This window comes from Aythya fuligula, chromosome 6, assembly GCF_009819795.1.
Source record: "Aythya fuligula isolate bAytFul2 chromosome 6, bAytFul2.pri, whole genome shotgun sequence".
NCBI lineage: Eukaryota > Metazoa > Chordata > Aves > Anseriformes > Anatidae > Aythya > Aythya fuligula.
The window spans coordinates 19,190,766-19,214,918 of record NC_045564.1 but is presented as its reverse complement, the minus strand read 5'-3'; the positions used below and the strand labels follow the sequence as shown (position 1 = coordinate 19,214,918).

The 24,153-nt window shown below is 34.5% G+C and overlaps 1 protein-coding gene across 1 annotated transcript in view; it reads left to right on the top strand.

Moving 5' to 3' along the window:
- Positions 1-24,153, top strand: part of UBR3 (ubiquitin protein ligase E3 component n-recognin 3) — a 103,826-nt gene that overhangs the window by 50,191 nt on the left and 29,482 nt on the right. Inside the window, exons 25-31 of the mRNA XM_032189679.1 lie at positions 1,022-1,110; positions 7,012-7,161; positions 7,630-7,763; positions 9,923-10,033; positions 12,186-12,398; positions 13,154-13,290; positions 18,829-18,914. Of these exons, the coding sequence (XP_032045570.1) occupies positions 1,022-1,110; positions 7,012-7,161; positions 7,630-7,763; positions 9,923-10,033; positions 12,186-12,398; positions 13,154-13,290; positions 18,829-18,914 (920 nt within the window). The remainder of the gene's footprint in view (positions 1-1,021; positions 1,111-7,011; positions 7,162-7,629; positions 7,764-9,922; positions 10,034-12,185; positions 12,399-13,153; positions 13,291-18,828; positions 18,915-24,153) is intronic.

The following is a 24,153-nucleotide window of genomic DNA, read 5'->3' as shown; positions in this document are numbered from 1 at the left end:
TGGCTTTAGAGTGAATATATGGTGAGTTGTACCATTGTGGAGAAGGGTAATTTTTCAGATGGCAGTGCGATGAAAAATAGCGGGCACACTTAAGTAGTGTCTGATAAATAACTCGCTGTTTTTACTGAACTAACAAAAGATGTGCTGTTCTGTAGTTATTGTTTGGAGCAATAAGGGAATTACAGAATAGCTGGTCATATAGCCTTGGTCACTAATACAGTTTAAGGACAGATGAGAATGCGTCTTAACTAATGCCTTCCATTTGTAAATCTAGAGCTGTGTTAAACAATGAGGAAAATATCAGTGAAGTCAGCTTGGCTCCAGAAAGATAAGGGCTTTCAAAGTGGAGGCTATCTCAAACTTAAGTCAAGGTATAAAAACTGCTGGTTGGCAGTGTCTTGGGTGGAAGTCGGGGGGAGGACGCCAGTATGAGGAGCCTTAGCTGAACAAGAAGTTACTCATAATTTCATTTCATTTCAAACTCCATTGTTTCCCTTGGCATTAGGCTTGATATCAAGAGTGAGTGAGGTAGGCTTTATTATTATTATCTACTTGTAGAAGTTGGTTAATTTGTTTGTGAGTACTTGTTTTTGTGCAACACTTGGCATTTCATTCTGTTATTCTTCCTTTGTGTAGCAGAAAGGTAACTTTCAAGAATAAGGTCCTAGGTGGTGCTGGTGTTTTGGTTTGTTTTTAATGATACCAAGCCTTAATCTGTTAAGGATCCTTTGGAGGTATTTTAGGACAGGATTTTATTATTTCCTTCCGGACTTCAGACCTTTTGCTGGTTTGCTTTTATTTCTTTAAGTCTACTTTTAGGATAATAGATTTTTTTTTTTTTTATTCTCGAAAATGAATCCCTTATTTAGAGAAAACTAGAATTTTTGAATGAGATTGTTTAATGTGGTAAGTGTAATCAACCTGATGGTATAAATTATTTTCTTCCATTTTACACTTCCCCCCACCTTATTTTTCCACATCCTTCCACTGTCCTTTTTTTTTTTTTTTTTTTTTTTTTCAGGCGACAGAAGGCCAGAGAAAGGCAACAGAAATTGTTGGCTGAATTTGCTTCAAGGCAGAAAAGCTTCATGGAAACTGCCATGGATGTTGGTAAGTTTTTGTGTTGCTGGTTACTGTAAATTTTTTTCATGCCAGTATTGCTGGTTTTACTCACAGTTAAAAACAAACAAAAAGACACACGCACTCTACCGCTGAACTAAAGAATTATGCAGCTTAGTCATGTTTTCTAGAGCAGATAATACTGAACATGTAATTGCTAAGGAAGGAGCTAAATGGTCTTGAAAGTACTTAAGAACAGCACATTATCTGAAGGAAATAAAATTATTTTCTTATTACACAGTAGATGTTGTGATTACATTTTGTGTTGTGTTTTTAAGTATTTACTTTTTAATTTAAAACTTTCCAAAGTTAGTCTCTCTTCAACATTGCATTTAAGATTTCACCACAGAGTGTCAAATTTTAATATGGCAAAGGTTTTGCGTTTTTAGTTAATGTACAGAATTGAGGCAAGCATAATTTTCAGATGATCTTAGTTGCTCTGAGTGGTGATACTGAAGTCTGGGTAATTTACAGGCTATATAGCAGAATCAGTTGTTTTTCCTGAGAATATGTTCTTTACAGGTTTCTATACAGAAAAATATGAATCTTGATTAGCTTACTTGTGTTTAACTGAGGAGTGAAAAATACTTTTGTGTGGATTAATTAATTGAAAACTAACACTTTTGAAAGATATGAAAAAGCAGGAATGCTTTCTTTTTTCCTCAGCTTTCCTCCTCTGTAATATGGACATGTTCTATTGGGAAAACATGAGAACACATTTAACTGGTTTCTAGAGATAGCACTTTGAAAAATTTCATAATAGCTTCCTCCTGACTGCATAGACTGTCCATTTTTTGCTCCCTGTTATCTTCTATGTATGTTCTGTGACAACTGCTTTGCTGGATGTAATTAAGTGAAAATTAAAAATAGTTGTGTCAATCAATTGGAATGGAACAGAATCCACTATTCTGTCTCTAGCTGTTTGCAGGACAAATGTATGAAGTAGAAAAACAAACCAAGTAACATCATACTAAGAACAGTAGATAGAGCTCTTGAAATACTCGAGAATGGCTAGTGAGTGAAAATGGTGTTAAGTAGTCACACAGAGACAACTCCATAGGCCTTGTAGCCTCCTAGTGTACCTGCTTCTACGTTTTTGTTTTGAGTGTTTATCTCAGTGTGAAGCTATTGTTTGTCTATCATAATGTGGAACGTCATGCAAGACATTTTGGAAACGTTGCCGCCTTTCAGGCTGAACTTGTGCAGAACAAAAATAAATCCCTCTGCTTCAAGTTAATGGTGGCCTGTAACAAATTGCAGTGATATTTGTAATGATGTGTATCTAAGTTTTATAAACATGAAATATTTTGATTCGTTCCAGGCAAGCTACAAAGCTGTTCAATCAAACATAAGTTAATGAAAAAAAAAAAAGTAAATTGGTTAATTTGTGTATTATAAATACTAAAATATTTTGATTTCTGTTTATAGTTTTTGCTGTATCTGAAGTGCCCGATGTGATTACTTTTTTGGGGCACGCCTTTTGATGAACACGCAGTACCATCTTTTTGTTTCTTTCCTATCACAGTTGCAGCAGGACAGCATTTGTCCTTCAGGCAAATGCTCCTTAGCTAGTTTTTAAAAGAGAGTGAACAGTTCTAATGCAAGGTGACATACATTTCCTAACTCTCAATCTTCTGAACCCAGATAGAAAAATAAATTAAGTACTGATCTCCTGAGAATATATATGCTGGGTCAGGACAGAGGCTATTAGCATACTAATGGTTGCTTTGATGCTAGAGGGCCACTCTGAAACACAACGTGTACAGCAGGAAGTACATTGACTACAGTCGGAGGTTGTAAGCTATATTTATCATGTTTAGACACCTTTACATAGCCCTTTGTGTTTTGAGGTTTTGCTGAGTAGGGGAAAGAAGGGGAGTGAATCATAGCCTTAAACTAGGGAGAGTACAAAATAGAAAAGAAAAGAAAAAAAAAGGCAGCAATACATCATGTAATGGAGATTTTAGCAGACTGATCCATATTAGATAGGAGGTGGCAAATGCTGGGATTTTGTAAATTGGGGTCTTTTGCTCCTATTAGTACAAATCTAAGCCAAGAACTAAATAATAAACTTCTTTTAAAACCCATGGGTTTTAAAACCCAGTAAAGTGTTTGGCACTACTCTAGATTTCTGTCTCAGTTTAAATATTTTCATCCTGTAGTGATTTGGACTTTGTTGTTCTTAATGAGGTTCATATTTATCCAGATTTCTGAGTGAATTCCCAGGGGCAAAGAAAACTTCCAGAACATGCTTAAGGCTGTGGGGTTTGCTCTGACAGCAGACAAACCTCAGAAAATAAACTTGGTGAACTGATACCAGTATGCCATGTTGTTATTGTGTGTTTCCAAGTCACTCGTTCAGAGGCATTGATGTCATTAGGGTAAGTCTGGGTGAAACCAATTAGGTAAACTCCAATGCCCCCAAAGATTTAAAACTGTGAGCATCTTTGGTTGTTTCCCAAAGAGCGATTAACATAAAATACAGTTGCTGTCTTATATGACTGCTGGCAGGCAGGTAAAGCCAGGCTTTGGCCTAGCAGCTAGAAGCACATCGGTCCTCCTTGCTTCTGTTGCCAGTACCTACTTTCTGAATCTCCAGAGACATGTTGAGATACCTTGTTTTGTGTGACAACAGTGTTTTTGCAGAAGAGAACTGCAGACTCCTGCAAAACGTGCTTGAAAAGTTGAAGGTTAATATGTCCCCATAACCTGTATCATTTAAAAACAGCTGACAGAGGATTCCTTTTGTTCTCAATAATGCAATGTTCTAGGATGTAACACAAGTGGCTATTTTCATTGAAATACCTTCTTAGCCTTCTTATTGTTGGCATGTAGAGGTAGGTCTTGTAGCTAGTGAGCCAGGGTCTGCTGCTTCCACAGGAGCTCCACGGAGACAAAACTTTGGAAGGCAAGATGAGCAGGACTAGAATGGCAAGATTGGGAAGATCACTCCATGTGGAGTTTTCTTCATTTCCACCCCCCACACACACACTGCCACTGATCTATTTTCACCTCAGGAGTTATGCTGTCAGAAGGAAGCTAAAAACTAGTTTAAGCCAGTAATCATGGTTTGTAGTAGTCCACTCAAAAAGAACTTTTTTTTTTTTCTTCTTTTTAGTCCATAATTTCTTGGAGGTTTTAACTCCTTTCTTATTTCTCTTACTCATGCATTTTGTGTAGGTTGACATTTTTTTTTCCATCTCTGGAGGAAATCATTTATTAGGAAGTCCTCCTTGGTGCTAGAAATCTAGCTCCTATGAAATTTTATTGTTCCCTAAAGTCACCTAGCACTAGATGTAGCTGTATCTACATCTAGTATCTATTTGTTCATTGAATTCTGAAATTAGCTTGTTTTTGATTTGTCTGCACATTGGAAATAGTGTGTCTGATCTATATACTTCTAAATTGATTGAAAGTACCTTTTAAATACTAAGATCCTTCTTTGCTTAGATTTAGAATATGGAATTCATGATGAATGAATGATACTTTATCAGTAGAATGTTAGCTGATACTAAGGACTTCTGCTGAATTGTTCAAAATGAGATTGCCGCACTCTATTCTCTTCCTATGCTTACTAAAAATAGTGAATGATTGCATATTTTGTTTCACTGACATAATTTTAGAAAACTATAAAGACAGGAGCTCTGTGGTCGTGTCATGTGTTTCTGATGTACAGGTATATGTACATCATATGTACAGTAATATGCATTACACAATTATGAGGTGATGTTAAATATGAAAAACAGCTTTAATGTAACAGGAGGAAGTAAACAATTGCCGCTAGGTTTTCTGCTTGCTTGGACTTGTGCAATAAAAAAATGCTTGCAGTTGATGCATTTTGCTTTTTATGTTCATTGTTCATCTGACTGCCACTAGATGGTGATAGATGTGTGCAGTATTAACAGCTGTAAGTCAAGGAAGATCATAGTTCATTTTCATATGACCCTCAATAACAGACTGAGAAATCAATACTGACTAAAACAGCGTAATTTTGGTTCTGCCTTGTGAGTGAGAACATTGCATGGATTCTTTCATAGCAAAGAATGACGCTGCCTTGAATCCAGCTCGTCTCTCCTCATAGCAGCAGGCTTTTCTAAGCTTGCTGTGGGTTTATGGAAAAGAGCATTCCTAAAAGCATTTCTGCATGAGGACTCTTGATACGCTTCAGGTTTTTGGGTTCTTTATCCAGCACCTTGGCCTACTTAAGGAGATAAAGGGCATATCTGAAGGTCAGGAGGTGGTGTTCTTCTTTTGATAACTCATCTTCTAGGAAAGAACAGAAGTAAAGTACCCTTATATTCTAGAGCAGGAGTTTGAGCGTATGTGTTCCTGAGCACTTAGGAGAGGATCACGTAGTCTTGTGGTTCTTCCAAAACAAAAAAGAGTTCTTAGCTTTATTTCTAGATTTATTTATTTTTTTTTTCAGCAGAGAGCATCTCAAGTGGATTTTGGCACAGTCTATTCCTGCACAGACTGCAGAAATGATTCTATATGCTGTACTTTTCTGTGCATGAAATTTCTCTTGAATTTAGCTTAAGAAATCAGTAGTGTGTGAAAACTGTTAGTAAAGAATTTTCATTTTAACTTCAGATAAAATCTAGCTTCACTTAGCATTGATTGTAACGTAACAGCCCTGTAAAATCTGCTGTAGCTGATCCTGTTTTGAGTGGGGTAGTTGGACTAGGTGATCTCTAGAGGTTCCTGCCAACCTCAGCCATTCTGTGATATTGAACCAGATGAAGAAATAACTTCAAATACGTTATCTTTTGATTAACATCCTCCCCTCACCCTGCCTCCAAAAATACTACTGCTACTTGTCATGTGAACAAAGTTGCATTAGTTGTAATTGTTTCAGCACTTTGATGTTTAGCTTTTAGCACTTCTGTCTGTGTACCTAGGAAATAATAATGTGGATGACTGGAAAAACAGATCTCAGATACTACTTTTTCATAGTTAATCTTAAATTACACACTACATTTTATATAGAATAGCAGAAGGTTGCTTTGTTAATACACCCCAAATATTTAAAGACTGTCCAAGTTTCATGTAAAAAAAAAAAATAAATTGTATGTTTCCTTAAAGTACATTTATGTTACAAAATGACTGCTTACATACAGCATGCTGGTTGATAAGACAGATTACTAGTAGTATTTTTTTTTTTTTACCTCTGTGGAAGGCTATATGTGTGATATAGAAGAACCAAGGTGGAAAAGTGTCAAGTTTATATATATAAAATACATATATTAAAACAGGTACTTCCAGGTTAACATAAATGTTGAAACATGTACTGTTGATTCTTATACAGCTTACAGGGTATAGCCTGAAGGCATCTCAGTCTTTAAGGTGGTTTGTCTAAAAGGAGCTCACTTGACATACTCCCAATTTGGCAGTTAGACCTGATGACCAGATCTGCATGTTAGGGTTGATACTACTGCTTAATTCATTAATCTTGTCTCATCATCTTTAAAATAATTTTCTATTTCTTCAGACTTACTCAGGCAATAATTAGAAGGAAAATATTGGTTATCAGCATCTGGTTTTAGTAGAGATTCATATTCATTACCCTTCATCCCTACATATTCTGAGTTTTCAGTATAGTATCTAATGAAATAGAAGTTACTTCTTATCTTCACTCATGTTTTAAAAAGATGAAGTTTACTACAGAACACAAACTAAACATTTAATTCCACCAGAAATAGTTTTGAACATGGGAAAACATGTACTTCCTTGTATAGATGTCTTTCTTGAGGCAGCAAGGTTAGTTTCAAGTAACCTTCAATTTTTTGGTTTTAGATTAACTATAGAGAAATGATTTTGACGTGTTCTTCAGTACATCAGTGAGACTGAATTTCTTGCCCTTTGTATAATGCTGTTTTTCTTACCCTTTTTTAGAATCGCCAGATGCTGATATTGCCATGGAGATAGCTACATCGGAACAGCATGTTTCTGAGGCAATATATGATTGTGTAATTTGTGGGCAAAGTGGTCCTTCTACAGAAGACAGACCTACAGGGCTAGTTGTACTATTACAAGCATCTTCAGGTATGAATGTGACTTGTTAGATAAGCAGTGTTTCTACAGCTTTCATTATGCATGCATAAATATTGTTGAGTTTCATGGAGCATGGAAAGAGAATGGAAGGCCTCTTTCAATGTATGGATGGTCTGCTCTGAGGCTATCTGTAGATCTAAGGATACTGGGAAATTTTAAATGTTTGGGAGAAGAGTGAACGGTTTAATTCCCCGCTATTGCAGTTTATTTTGTAAAAGTAGCACACATGCAGACTTGAAGGAAAATGGACATTAGAAAAAAAAATAAAAGAGAAAATAAAATGGCTGTGTGTATACAATTCCAGTACAAAAACACTCTTTTCAGAATTTAGTTTCTTTAGTAATTTTTTTACTGTTTAATATCAACACAACATATTGTAGTTACAAACCAGAATTTGCTGCTCGTTTTCTTAACTCTTCAGCATATTGTTTTTCTTTCTTGCTTCTTTTCTGTATACAGTGTTGGGACAATGCCGCAATAGCACTGAGCCAAAGAAACTGCCAACTACTGAGGAGGAGCAGATATACTCCAAGGATACCTGTGCAGCACTGCATGATGTGAGGCTTACAACTTTACAGCGATACTTTAAAGATGTAAGTATTTCACTTGAACCGTACTACCATTTATGAAGTGAGGTGTGTGAAAAGGTAAAGGAAATGACAAAGTAAGAGTCTTCCTCCTAGTTTCATTTCTACTTTTAGCAGCAATTCATTGTATTGCAGTAGTTACGAAGTGTTTACATTTGATAGGGTCCTTATTTTTAAATAGTGTCTAGCTTTCCCCTGGTTACATTTTTAGCACAGGCAAATAGTATATCTACAGAATGTATATTTGTTAAATATCTATGCAGATCTTGTCTAAAAGCTGGTATTTCACAAATCAGCATGACCACACAATTGAGATGTGCTTTTGCTGTCTTCAGTATTACTTTCAAAACACCAGCTTTCTTGTAGCCATTCTGTGGACCCAGTCTTACCAAGAACTGCTCACTACGAGTGACCAAGAATTACTCTTGGTTAAAAGTATTTCAGTGGCAGAGAGGAAGTAGAAAGAGTAGTTTTGACCTGTAATTGTTTTCTGAACAACCACAGAGAAAGTGAAGATGAATGGATGGGAATGAGGGGCCAGCAGAAGACTTCATCCTTTTCTGCTATATCCTGAACTCTGTACAAAATGACTGAAGTTCACATTTACTTCCACTGATACATTATTGTCTGTTTTGCAGTTCTGTTAGCTGTTCCAAGCAGAGTTTTGTGTTGCTTCATATAACTAAAAGCAATACATTACAGCTTTTCATATTTAATTTTGAGAGCCAATTCTTCTTGCTTAACAGGACTCACTCACTGTTAGACCCTTATGGAAATGCTGTCTGATATTTTCCCTGCTACGATATAAAACAGTTGTGTAAGATGATACAAATCTCTTCCCAGAAATTATTCTGGGGGAGGAGGAAATGTGTCCCATGACCCTAGATTCGTGTCTATAGATTAGTCTCAGGTGAAATACTAGCTCTTAGGCAGATTTAACCAAATAACCAGCATTTAGAAGCTTACATATTGGCTTTAAAGAGGAGAAGGGAAAAAAAATTTTAGTCGGATATGATTGCTAGCTTTCTCAGTCTGTGATCCACAGATAGTTGAAACTTGCCAAGTTTTTCTTTTTGGCATTGATGACATTAGACACTGTTTCTATGAAGCTGTCCTCAGTTAACCTAGGATTTTCTTTTTTAATATGGATATTTGCCTAAAAATAAAGTAGCATACTTTATTTGTGGGGTATTTGTATAATATCTCAGTTTCTCATGCTGAGAAAGTGTCAAGTTTGTGTGTTGGTAACGTATACCCATGTTTGTTTATTGTTCCCCATTGTTAATGCACGTTACTTGCTACTGAATAGATTAAAAGTACTGACGTAATACTGTAGCTTTATTTTCACATTTGCATCCTGTAAATGGAAGACATTCCAAGTAAACTGTGAACTCAAAAGCCTGATCTCAACTGAAGTGTATTTTTTCCATTTCTATATGGTAACACTACCAACAGACTAGTCTAAAATATACTAGAATGCAATGAAAAAGCATCCTGCTTTTAAGACTTCCAGTTCTGATTCAACCATTAGTTGAATTAGCTATTTCTGATTTCAAGTTTCCAGGTCAATACTGTGCTAAAAAAAAATAATAATCTCTGCTTGAAAGAAGCTAATCCTTAAATTTCTTTTGGCATAAAAATGGAAACATCTGTTCATGTCTTGAGTGGCTTGTTCAGCTGAGCTAAGCCATAAGTTCTTTTGTTTATCTACTGTGTCCTTCCTCTAACAACAGATTTCAGGAGGCATGAGAATAATATCACTCAGAAGTGAAAATTTTAAGTTGGAAACAGAAGGAGTTAATTGTTATTTCTTGATCGTGTGTGTGTGTGTGGAATATCAAAAAGTAATGTGCTATATACAGTCTGGACAAACCAGGCCAATTTTTTTCCATAACAGTTACTTTTGCATGTTCTTAACTGAAATATGACATTTCCTGCCAGTTAGGTAATATTTTTCCCCTCTGAAGGAATAATCACTTAAATAGATCATTTTTCATCTGGATAAATTATTTCCATAATATATGTCTTTTAGATAGAATGCAAATAACAACAATTTTTCTAATCTTAAAATGAGTTTTGGTAAATACCTTGTAACCTAACCCTTATATATATATATTTATATCTTTGTTTTTCTTACTTGTTCTGGATTTTTGATTGTTTTTTAGAGTTCCTGCCTTCAAGCAGTGTCAATAGGCTGGGAAGGAGGTGTTTATGTACAAACCTGTGGTCACACTTTGCACATAGATTGTCATAAATCTTACATGGAATCTTTACGGGTAAGTAAAACTAAGATCATCATTTTACTTGGATTGTAACTGCTCTCAATAGAATCCATTGGATTTACACTGTTCAATTCAGGGAATTGAACAGTGTAAATCCAAAGATTTACACTGTAAATCTTTGGGGAAAGAAAGATTGGATACTTAAGTTTTGCATCAGTGAATAAGATATTTTTATGATGTTTCTGAAATGTAGATATTAGATCTTACTGCACTGTGACATTATCAGCAGAAATGTTTCATTTTCATTTATTCTGATATATCAGGGGAAAAAAATAAAAATCATTTTTTTCCCCTGTCATACATAGTCAGGTAATGAATTTCTTACTTTTTTTTTTTTTTTCCTATTTCATAGATTCCTATTTTGATATTTAATTTGCGTTAGAAGTTACTGAGGAATGTATTTTACAAGCATAAATTTGGTTAATTTCAAACATGAGTTTTCATATTAGGAAAGTTAGGTTTTTATTTCCAGTTAGGTAAGATATATTACTTATATACAAACAGTTTAAATAAATGAATTGAAATGGCTTCACTCCTGTGAATTATGCTTTTTGCATTCCCCTCACCCTTTTTTTCTTCTCCTTAGAAAATACTATAATTTGATACTATTGATATATCATAATTTGATATTATTATTACTTCCATGTATATTGTTTTAAAATAGTTTTAGTTAAACCTCAGAAGTTATTGACTGGAACAGACATTCATGTTTTTGCATGGTCTGAGAAAACTGATTTGTCTATACATTGATGCTGCTGGCCTCCTACACCTCCCCAACCTCTTTTTGCAGCCCCATTATGGATCTTCTCAGTGACACTGTAGAATGTTATCATAAGCTCAGCAGTGGTAGGAAGTAATGAGCTTAAGTGATTGTTATTTTCTGTAGCATTTAGTCTTTACACTAAATGATAACTTTTTGTTTGATATGAAATTACTTTCTCACTGAACTTTAATTCATGTGGTAATACTTCAGTTTTATTTTTTAATAACTTTGTTTCTTTTCTGAGAAAAATTATGAACAATATTCTGTAGTTGTAGTATTAGCATTATTCACACTACGAAACTTTCCCTTTGAGGAACTGGAAGTTGGGCCACCTTTATTGGATTCAATTATGAATTGTTCTTTTTCTGTTTAAATGTGAAGATACCTTCGGGGTTCATTATGTCATCAAAATAACTAAGTAAAATCTAGGCTTTCACTGTAGAAACTCACTTTACAGAATGCTAGAAAAACAACATTTTGCTTCATATAGATACTGAATTCCCTTTCCTGTTGGCTTCTCACTTAAACAGCAAATAAATTATTATTCTGTCTCATTCTATTCTTAAAGATTTCTAGATTATAATAATTTTTTAAAATTATTTATTAGTGTACAATAATTTTGACAATCTCTATCATTCCTAGTACCAAAATAATTTATACAGACTTGTGTTCATCTGGATTAAACATTGATTTTTATTTAAACACTTATTTTTATGTAGCACAATCAGAGATCAACATCCAGAAGAGTATGTATAACTTTATCAGGACTCTTGGGGCTATTCACAACACTGAAACAAGGTCATTTGCCAGTAACAGGAGTACTCTGAAGGTGGCCCCACTTCCCAAACAGATACTTCCATGTCCATTTTCAGATCCTTTGTGATAAAGAAGAAGTAATAAGTTTTTTTTGTTTTGTTTTGTTTTTTTTTTTGTTTTTTTGTCATGCTGCCCTCCAGTGGCTACTCGATTAAGTTTCTTGGCCTGTACTTTTGAGAAGTATTGTTGAGTATTTTTAATGACTGAAAATAAAACTACCTTTTGACAAATGAGAAGTTGCTAGTAGGGGAATCTCAAACAATGGGAATTGATAAAGACAGCACATGTGAAATGTTCATAATACCACACTGAAGTGTTTTGTAGTTTGCTATGGTGATATTGTAGAGCATGAAGAGTACTTAAAATTAGAAATTTTGAGTAGTTGAATTTGAGGGTTGTAATAGTCTGTAGTGAAAAAGCTCTAGCTACTAACATGAGTGAGAACTATTTTTTCTTTACAGTTTTTAGTTTTAGACTTTTTAGTTTAGAAATCAATACACCAAAAACCAAAACACCGAAGTCTAACCTTTGGCAAATTTCAGCTACATTTTCTTTGTTTTCTTCTAGAATGACCAGGTCCTCCAGGGTTTTTCAGTCGACAAAGGAGAATTTACCTGTCCCCTCTGTAGGCAATTTGCTAACAGTGTTCTTCCTTGTTATCCTGGAAACAACATGGAAAGAAGCCTTTGGCAAAGTCATAGTAACAAGAGTATGCAAGATCTTGTACAGGAGGTGGAAGATCTTCAAGAACAGCTGGGAACTTTCCCAGTAAGCATCAGTGTAAGGCAGAAAGATCCTTGTTAATTTGCCTCTACCTTTCAGTTTTTACATTATGTTGCATTTGTGACCTCTTAGAAACTCGACAGCATGGGAAACTTCATTTCCTTTTGATAAGGAAGATAACATTTCATTGTTTAATCAAAATATTTTTAAATGTTTACAGCTTTTATTGGAGTGCCTGTTAAAGATAAGCCATAAAAAAGCTATGAAAAATTGTGATTCATACAATTTTTTGGAGTACATTTTCACTTCTTTCCATAGTAATTTACATAGAATTGAGTCATGTAATATTAAATTCATGTATCATTTCTTCACAATGTGAAAACACCAATATCCTTCTAACTGGAAGCTATTTAAAGAATATTTATTAGGAACACTTGGATATGGATTGTTTGTTGTACTTGGCATGCAGCGTAGTGGATGCTCCCGTATTGCAAAGTTTTGTAAGGTCTTTCTGAGTCATGGAATTAACTTCGTTAATATTGTTAGCCTTTCTGTCTTGATAGCGATGTTATTTTCATGTACTTGTGCGATGCAGATACATTCTAAAATAATGCAAGTTCAAGAATCTCACTGCTTGCACTATTTTGAACAAATCAGAATAACAAAACATTCTGTGAGACAGAATATTAACATTTAATGCATATTTTTCATAATTGCAAATCTGTTTTTATAAATATGGAAGCAGCACACTTTGTGATCAGCTACTACATTTCTTCACATAGAATTAAGCAATCTTTTGTCTTTGTTCATAGTCTGAAACCAATCTCAGTAAAGAAATGGAATCCGTAATGAAAGATATAAAAAGTACCACACAGAAGAAGTACACAGATTACAGCAAGAGTCCTGGATCACCTGACAATGATTTTCTGTTTATGTATTCGGTAGCCAGGTGAGAATTTTTCTTATATTGTATGATTTTGGTTTTCACTAATGGTATTACCACATAAGTTTTCCTTTTTAAATATTTTTAATTAAAATTGTGTCACATCCTCTCTAAAAAGTGCTTTCTGAGCACTTAGTATATCAAGGTTGTATTTTCTGATTTTTATATGCAGGCATATGTAAGATGGAATGACGTGCCTCTCAGTTCATTTTTAGTTTATGCAGCAGTGGAGCAAAACCTGGAGAACATCTTGTGTGCTGCTTATCTAGTTCTATTCTTTATCCTGTGTTTTGCTTTCCATATATCAAAATTTTATGTTGAATTTATTTTCTACCTTCCTTTCCCAAACCGTTAAATCTTTTCTGCCATTATGTAGCAGAATTAGTTTATTTCTATATTGTTATTTTTTAAAACCACAGAGTGTTTTTAATCTCTCCATTATATGTTAGTTTTGCTTACTTAATTGGGGGTCATGGAAGGAGTCTTTCCTGTATCAGCAGCTGGGGATCTCTTTTCATTTAACTTTTTTTTTGAATTGTTAAAAGTACTAGTATTTTTTCTGTGATATGTGATTCCAGATGATTGCTGTCAGTGTCAGAGGAAGCATAGCCAAGAAAAGAAAATAGTCCCTCCTTCTGTCTCTGTAGCATTAATTTTAAGATGCTCTGAAACATAAAACGGTTTGGATTTACTATAATATACTATCATACGAGGTTTTCCCGTAAGAAGATGCTGAAATACTCATTAAGCAACTAATTTTTGAAACCCTTAATAAGTAAGCTCTGCAGGGAAGGTGGTGACTGCAGAGAAAGTACAAGCATGGAAGTGATATAGTCCAGTAACATTTTTTACGGTTTTTCCATAAACTCTGCTGAGTGTCTTTACTATGTAAGTGGTGGAAATGTTCAAGCCTAGGCTCGGCAGGGCTTTGGATAATCAAATCTGAGGCTCAGCTTTTGACAGAAGGTTGGACCATATGATCTCCAGAGTTCCCTTCCAATTTAGATTATTGTATCATTCCGTTAGCAGAACCTTTATCTGTATTCTGTAAGAGTATCTTAACAGAACCTTGATTAAGAAGAGCAATTGAATTATATACATAGCAAGAGAGAAGATAATTCTGTATTTATTTCAGTGATATATTGTATACAAGAGCAAATAATGTTGAGATTTAGGGCAATTCGGTACTTGGTCAATACAATTACTATTCTTCATAAAATACAAAGGACTCAAAATTTCTTGTATAAAACTATGATCACTTGCAACAGTAACTTTACAAGCCATTTAAGGTATAAAAATTCTGTTTCTTGAGTGTAATGATACATATGTCAACTAAGCCTATTTTAAATATAGATCTATTTTATGATTTTTGTATGAACATCATAGACCCAAGATATTTTGTTTTTCTTCCAAGAGTTAAAAACACATTAAACCAGAACGGCATTTCATTGCTTCTTGTGGTGCTGGGGTCAATTTATCATTTGCCACAAGGATTAAGATGTTTCCTGTACTCAATGTGAAATATTGTTAGATCAGACTACTGTCAGCTGTTTACCATTTATCCTTGTATGAAGGATTTCAGGTGTTGGATGCACCCTTCCATACTGTTACTGTAACTCATAAGATCACTTATGAGTATGCCTGGCAAGTCCTCTACAAAATGGTTAACTTCTCTTGTCTTTTAATTCTGCAATACCAATTTGCAGACTTCAAGTACTTGATGGTTACATAAGAACTAAAGAAATTGATTTTTTTTTAAAACCTCTGAAGACACGTCAATAAAACCTTACAGTTTGCATGTAATGGAAATAAATTTAAGTGAGCTGGTTAAAAAAAAAATAGTAATTTTCTTTGTATAATTTTTGTTTGTTTCATTTAAGTTTAAGTATCCAAACAATGGACTATCCACAATGGTACTTTCAAATCACAGAGTGAATTAACTTAATTTCTTGAAACTCTTCCTGTTATTCAGTCTTTCTTCCTTATTTCCATCCATAGTTCTTTTTGAGGTGATAGTATTTTGGTGTTCCTTACCAATCAATTCACCTTTGAGTGCTTGTAATTTCATGTATTCTGAAACATTCCATTGTCTTTGGTCAGACCATCTGCAGCTGTTAATCAATTTTTTCCTGGTATTTAATATGGCATTGGTAGTGGTCAAAGTCAGCAGTGCATGCTTAAATAAGCATTTGAATGTAATCTAATGATATTTTTATTGACCTCCATGTATTTGCAAGTGAATTAATTTAAAACACTGTATATCTTTTTATATTATAAATTGTGTTCCATTTTCAATCAGAAGCTGGCATCTTGTGCAGTCTTCCCAAAGATGCTATTTCAGAGTCCAGCTTTGAAGTAGATTTCTGCTCGTTGAACTGGGTGTGCTACTGGTTAAACAAGATGGAGGCAGTTGCAGCTGCTTATCCTTTCTGCTTCAGGAAAACAGGACCTTGCTGCCCTTTCTTCGGTTTTGCTACCCTGGACGGATGTCCTTGGTAACAGAGGAAAGAAATTACAAGGGACTTCTCCACTAGTTAGTGGGAGAGCTAGCCTCTGTCTGCTTTCATAGCAAAAGAGGCATTCAGTGTTTTGGCATTCTGATCTGCGTGCACAGCTGGAGCAGCAGCTCCTTAGCTACCTGCTCCTTTCCCTAGCATCAGACCTTGTTAAAGGTCTTGCTACCATTCTCCTACATATCCTTCCTTGTCTTTGCTGACATTTTTGGTATTAGTATAGTGTCATTCACAAATCTTCTGTGCCTTGCTTTAATTCTAATAGTTTCTTAGTAATTCATAACTTTGACTGTCATTTGTGGTAGCTTGGAGGATGTTTCTGTATTGCATAGCAATATATCTCTTGTTTTGTTGGCTGTGTAATCTATGTCTTTGTTTTTTGGAGTCAGCTCTGTATAAACTGATAAAAGAACCATGTGTTCTTTTTCCTCCAGTCTGTCTCAATACGTGTTTTTTCACATATAAGTTGTCTTTGTCAGGTGAAGTGAATAAGATGGTAGTGTTTAACATGATTCTTCTGTCCTGTCAGAATGAGGAGGTCTGTCCAAATACATTCTCCTTCTGCAGATGGCTTTGCTTTTTTACCTTCTCATACTCTGTCCTGGTAAGAGTTCTAAGGAACTGGCAGTATCCATGCACCCTGGTATGCTCATGAAAGCCCACAAAAAGGCATGAGGTCCAGCAGTTTTTAATCAGGATTCAGTACAACTGAACAAAATCCATCTTCTCATTTTTTTTCTGTGGGTGTAGAAGATAAAGCCAGTGTTCTACAAAATTCGTTGCTCCAATGAATGGCACAAAGGTTTTGAGATAACGGAAAAAGTCACTTATATAGATTTCCTTTCTCCATCTCTTTTCTTCATGTTGAGGGAGCTGAGATAGAACAGTGGAACACAGAGTGGTCTCTGCAAGTGTACTTTGCTATCAGATGCCCCGAGTTTTTCTCCATTGAGAGAACAGACAGTGAGAGCTCTGCTTTCCTTCAGCAGAGGGTAGGCGGAACTCAAGGGTTTTTATCAGATCCCAAAGCAGAAGGGAACTTGAATAGGGAGGAGAAATGCAAGTCCTTCTGAAAAACAATTAGAGCTATACCTGGTGTGGAACAACTTTATAAGGACAAGCGTTCCAGTGTCACAGACGATACTTTCCCTTCTGTGTGCTATTCCACCAAGGCTTAGGTGTGTTTCAAAGGAGCTGTCTTAAAGGAAAAAGATAATATTTAGCTTTTCAAAAAAGCTGAACTAATAAGCTGCTGACTTTGAGAAGCTTGGGGCAATGAAGAAGTGTGGGAAAGGGAGAATTAGTATACTATTTGAGAGAGAATGTTTCTAGAAATCTTTCTCTATACATTAACTACAGTGCATCAAGAAGAGTTTTGTTTTTCTTTTTTCAGGATCCTGACTTTTGTTTTGTAAAATTGTGCATATGTCTTGGTAAAAGGGAAATTGAACATTCTGGATCTAGAATTGCTCTTAGATTTAAATCAGAAGCACTACCTGAATGTCTTAATTCTCTTGGCTTTAATAGGAGGCTGCCATTAATTTTGTTCTCCAAAGTAGTTATCAGAAGGTCTGTAGAAATAAAATATACTGGTTTCATTTATATTCCCATGATGAACTAGCGCATGCTGATCTACAGTTGCTATTTTGTCCACTAATATGAAATCCCTATCCCTGCTTCTTTGCTGGTAGATTTTTAGAAGTTCAGTGAGCACTGCAAATCGCCTGAAGAGTGGAAAATTCCCCTGTCACACAGATGCCCTTATCAGCAGCAACCAGATGGAGCTCTGAGCAGGCACATTATCAATGTTAAATTGCTTTTTTTTTGAGCAGAGACGATTAAAGCATTCCTTCAGAAATGGGTGGTATAAGCTGAAAACTTAAGGACAGTAATATTCTGAAATGTTACTATTTTAGAAGCATATGAAAGTATCTTGACAAACAATGCACATCAAAAACATTATTCTTTCAAACTGATGGAGCTGAAATTTTAAAGAAATATTCTATTTTGAATAAAATAGTCATACTGTAGTTTCTTCTTACTTACATAAATTACTGAAATATGTTAAATGCATAAAACTCTAGAATAGATTTCAATATGTATTCAGTCATGTTATATTAAATTTGTATGATTTTAGTTGAAGGACTAAGTATGTTTGGACTGAGCTTTGCAGTTTATATTAAACTAACAAAATGATGTTTCAGAATAATACAATTATTCCTTTATTTTAATTAAAGGAATGTATGTTGATTTGTTAAAACAGCCTCTCAGAGAGCATAAAGTAAGTTGTTTGCTCCAGGTCTTGGGGGTAAAAGATAACACAGTACTGCAACATCCAATTCCAAAATCAAACAAAACTATCGAATATGGCCTAAGCAATTGGCACCTAAGTATCAGATTACAATAACACTAAGAAGGCAATCATCTGTGTGGTGTGTAGAGATTTAGTGACACAACTCTTGTTTCATGAGCTGCACTGAATACTAGTGTTTCATTCAGAATTAACCTCTCAGGCTTTTCTTGACTAACTTATCAATAAAGGTCATTGCTTCCATTATAACAAACTAGTTTCATACTTAATTACTTGATGGCATATCCATTGTACTATCTATTTGTTTAAAGAAAACAAAAGCACTGCCATTGAAGAGAACTCATTTTAGACTTATCTGATTGATTGAAATTTAGCCAAGCTGTACATTGTCGTCTTAGATTTGCACATAAATTCCCTTATTATCAAGGAGTTGTGTGCATACAGAAAAATGCTGCTGAATTAACCTTTATTTATTCTTCAGTCACAACTGTAGTCGCTCTCTTAATATAGTACTTACTAATCAAACACTTTTAAATCACATGTGTTAGTATCTTGGAAATGTTTGCTTTGTCCTTGGTCATATTTTGGCAGTACCTAACGCTAAAGATTAGTTTACAGCTTTCTTTCATTTAGTGTACACTGGGAGTTTATGGTGAATGTCATGTCTGCAGAAGCTTGAACAATGCTTTTCCATTCAAAACCATCATGTTTTTCATGCAGAACAAACTTGGAACTTGAGCTCGTCCATCGAGGAGGCAACTTATGTTCAGGAGGTGCAAGCACAGCTGGAAAAAGATCATGTTTAAGTAAGTTTTATTTTATGTAGTACGATATAAAGTATTAACAGACTGAATAAAGATATCTATTTTTAACATTTTCTAAACATCATTTTTTCTTTTAAGAACCTTTCTTCTGCTCTGCTATAATGGATCTTGTTTTTTGTTACAATTTGAGAAATCTGAAGTCTGATTTCCATTAGTTATTCATTAGAGCAATGCATATATTGTGAGTATAATATATTTAGAAAGCAATTGTCGTAGTGTCCATGTAATGTTTTCAATACTTGCATCTTTTTGTGAGTACATCTATTAAGAATTGTAAGGGTAAAATGGAATTTGTGGACATACAGAAAGGCTTTGTTCACCTTGGCTGTTGCTATTAATAGTAAAGGAATTCTGTTTCTCTGAGTACTCTTGTAGCTCACAGTAGCAGCAGATTTGTAAGTGTGGGACCAACTCATGTCCACTATCTCTAATTTTCTTAGCTCTTTAACTGCAAAATTCAGACTTGTTTTGGTAGAAACTCAAATCCTCATTGTTCTTAAAGATTGAATACATGTCAAATAAAGTATTTATAGTTGACAGATGTGCTTTTTTTTCTTAACATAAAATCTTTTACTGCGATGTAGATTGTTAGAAATGGACACTTTCTTTTGTCAAGAAAATTTGGAAAGCCTGCCAGGATACTACTACTAATAACGCTTGTTTGAATTGAGCTTATGCTGCTGCAGCAGTAGTAGATTCAGTGCTAAAAATGTCAGAAAACTTGGGCCCATCTTTGCCTTTTTTCTACATTATCCATGGACAATGCTTTTCTCATCATTTGAGATGATGAGCCATGGAATAATCCCATCACGTGCTATGTTGCCCATGTCTGTTCTATGGTAAGAGCCTTCTGTTACTGCCAGGAAAGGTAAGTTCATTGTATTTCATTCAAGTGCTGTGATTGATTTCTGAAAAATTGTTATAAATCCTACTGCGCATTGTGTCCCTTCCACCATTGTTACACACCCTCTCCCAGACAAGTAAATTACCTGAATAACTCATGTGTTTAATGCATTCCTAGATCATTGTTGCAAATTCGAAGCATATAACAAAATCATGGCTGTACTAATAATTTCTACTTGCAATACGATTTACTTTGAGTTGTATGCTTACAATTAAGGTGGACATTTTCTTTCTGAATTTCAGCCACTTACTGCATGCATTACCTATTTCACAGGCATTTTATTTGAAAGACTATGATGAACAGTTTAGGGCAGAGAAGTCAGCTTGAAATATTTTAAAGGCTTTCCAATTTGAAGTGAAAAAACAGAATGGTATCGAACATGACAGTATACCCCTGTTTTCACATAGCCATACCAGATTTTAGTAGCCATGCAAGTTCTGTATGTCTTGATATTTTGAAGTTTAGAACTGTGTTTGTAACCTCTAAGGTCATACTTCTGTCTTCTAGTATTTCAAAGACAGGAGTTTACAGTTTCTCCGTGTAATTTTTTGTTAATGATAGAAGTGGAATAAAATATATTCCTTACAGCTTAAAACACTGAAATGTTTGGTGCCATACCAGTACGAAATTTGTTGCATGTGCCTATTTAAAAGCTTAATATATACATAAATAGATAGGATAAAATAATGGGTTTATTTTTGTGGCTGTTTGTTTTGTTTGTTTTTGTTTTCCCTGAAATCACCAACTAATGTCATCATTGTTGGAAGAACATGACTTGGCAGAGAATGTTGAACCACCAGAGAGCTAGTCAGTTTCCTCAGCGTTTCTCTGTAGCTCCATTGTTTCTAATTTGAACTATAACAATTGACACCAACAAAGGAAATACCACGAAGTTTAATAAATAAATTCCACCAAGCCGAGGGCACGATAGCTGGCTGTATTTTTTTGTGTGTAAAACATTATTTAATCCTTATACTCACCACACCATCCCTTCAACATCATATTGCATAAAGTAGGACTCTGAAATACTTAAGATCTGATTTAGAAAGAACCATACCTTTAGCTGATAGCCAGTGAAAAGATAAGTCAAGATTCTTGATATATATCCCTCAAGTCTTGAGATGCATGTAGGACTTATCATTAGAGAAACTCTTTTTTTTTTGAGAATTACCAAATTGGAAATGATACATAGAGAATATATCTTCACTGGAGAATTGCATTATGGTGGATTGTAACTTTGACAAGATAAGAAAACTTAAGTCCTGTTTAAATTCATGTATCATACTTACTTAATTTCCAGCACTTCTACCATTTTGCCAATGACTCTGTATGTATCTTTGGAAATAAACCACCGTGTCTGTTTATCAGAATAAATCACTTTCTACAAGTTTCGTTTGTTCCAGTAAAAGATAGGTGTTCCTCACATTTGAAAAATATGGAAATAGTCTTCTTAATGAAGCTTTACTTAAAGTTGTATAAACTATTGGTTTGGTATTGTCACAAAATTTAAAATATTTATGAAATACTTACATCTTCAGTGATATAGGGAAGAATGTGTGGAAATTTTATATAGTATACCTCTTACTTCTGCAAACCAAAAGGGCTTGATCAAAATCACAGTTACCTGCTAGCTTATTTTAAATTTCTTAAGCTGGTTTTTAATACCAGTGGTTGTGATAATGCAAGGAATCTTTTGATACCAGCAATGCCATTTTTATAACACCATTAGTTGCCAATGTAAAGAGTGAAGTAACAAAGGAAAGAAGAATTAGTTTTAAATCCTCATCTTCAGAATTTGTACACAGACAGAAGAACTTTTTTTTTCCCCGTGATCTGATTCAAGTATTTGAATCATTTCATACAACTTGAATAATCTTTTTTTAAATGTGATAACATTCCTTGATCGTTTCTACTTACACTTTCTGTTTTGTTTACTATAATATTTTTTCTTCCTTTCTTAAATTATTGTGTACTTCTGTTTGCTGATTGTGCTATTCATGGGAATAGTGCTTTTTCATCTATCAGTTACATTATTTAAAGGGTACATTATTTAAAGAGTTCTAGTGCATATCCTCTGATGAAGAGGTAGGGACAGCATTTAAAAATAAGGCACTTGATTTTTGCACACTTGTTAATAGAGTGATATATTTTCATATTTAGATCTAAATCAGATCTGTTGGTGTTCTTATCTGTCTTACACTCAGGAAAACTGAAGGCAGCCTTTGAAGTGTCCGGGTGAAAGACACTATGTAAATGAATGTGACATTGTTTTAAACAATGTGGAGACATAAATATCATCTATTCATTGTTCAAGTGTTCACATGCTGTTTATGTACTGTGTTAGTATTTTTTTTAATTGTTATGTAGCAAGCTAGTCGTATTTTATCTCCCAATAAAATGGGCTCATTTTTAATGTGAGGTAATGGGGTCCTGGAACAGAGCTGTACTGTGTTTCCATTTAGTGCTAGTAATTTAGTTTTGGACAGTAATCCAAATATGACTAATGGCAGGAGAATTACTTTTCCAGATATAGAGCAGGGTTTATTTCAATAAGGCTGTTACATAATTATGATTTTCCTTCATTGCCTCTTTAATTTATTTGCATTTATAAGAAAAAAAAAAAAGTTCTTGAGACAGATGGATTGTATAATATATTTTACTCTCTTTCCATAGTCATTTTTTTTTCCAATCGATATTGCTGTTTTTTCTAGTTTTCACTTAAAATGTAATATTTTAACTTTTCACTTAAACTGTAACTTCAACTTCTTCGCCTTGTGCAGTGAGGAAGGAATGGTTTAAAAATTTCACACCCTCTCTCAAGGTGTGTACTGTTTTCTTAGTCTCATTTGTATGCATTGACATGGCTTTTGTTTTTATTTGTAAACATAACTCATTTCACATATAGCAAAAGTAACCCCAAATATAACCCATTTTTGTTTTTCTTATGAGATAATGACATGTCTTGTGATTAAGCACACTGCACTGTATTAGTCTTGTAAGAACTGTGAAGTTCAGTGATCAGATATAGTAGAAAACAGAGTATGTTGTCCCAGGTGAGCTGTTACAGTGGCAAGCGTCAGCGAAGGCAGTGGGAACAAATAGGTCAAGAGCTGTTTTAGTAAATTGAACCATGAGGGCAGCTGCTCTTGGGAAGTAAAATTAAGAATGATTAATGTAGCTGTTAGTGTCAGTGATAGAGTCTGTGTGACAGGAATGCTGAAGAAAATTTGGCTGTAAAATTGCCATTTTAAGGTTTAAAGGGGTGTGTGTGTGTGTGCACTACACAGTATGCAACCATAAAGGCAGTCTTATTTATATATTTATAAAATATGGAATAATTGTTCAGGTCTTACCTCTTTGTTTTAAAAAGTTTAAGATATGATGATTTGTTTTCTGTTTTTGTTACTCTGTATCTATAGAGCAGCTTCAAAACGCAATATTACGGCTGAACAATTGGTACTTACCATTTATGCCTGTTTCTGTTTAATTTGTATGTAAATATTTTTCATTGTGATTGCTCTAGTAACCTTGCAATAGTGAGTGAACAGTTCCATGGTATTTAAAGGTTGTCCATAATGATTATATAAATTCTATAATGAATTTATAATCTAGTTCTTTTAACTTCTAGTTCTCTTTTTGTGGATGCTTTTTTTTTTTTTTTTTTTAATCTGTTTTTTTTTTTCTCTTTGTCATGAGGATAGTTGGTTTGTTTCTCCTTCAGGAAGGATTAAATACCCCATCACCATGTCCTCTCGCTCCAGCTTCCCTGTGTGGAGCACCTTATCTTCACACTCACTATAGCTAGCAGAGTCTGTGTATCAAGTGCATTAACTGGAAAAGATATTTGTTTACAAGTGGACATTATAAAGTATTTGAGACTCATGTAACCCGGCCTAGTGTCCAGCACTGTCATACCTTCAGTGGTGGTTCTAACCATTGAGAAGCCATATTGTTCCACTGATTTTTCTTTTCCTTCTTCTGTTCATTTTAAGCTTGTATTTTGCATTTGTAGATGGTTTAGTGTTGTAGTCTGTCTAGATGATGTTAGTACCAGTTTAATCATCACTCTGTTTTTGTGAGCACAGAACATTTTCTTGGCTTGAAGCATTTCCTAAGCTCTTCGTGCTGTGGTTTTTTTTTTTTTTTTTTTTTTTTTTGCGTGTGTTTTTTTTTTTTTTTTTTGTACATATCTGCTCCCTTGGTATCAAGTTTTTCAGCCACCTTGGTTGTTGAAACAGAGGCAGACATTACAGTATGGCCAGCACACACATATGGCTCATTCCTGAAGGAGGAAAAACCAGATGCTTTTATGAATTG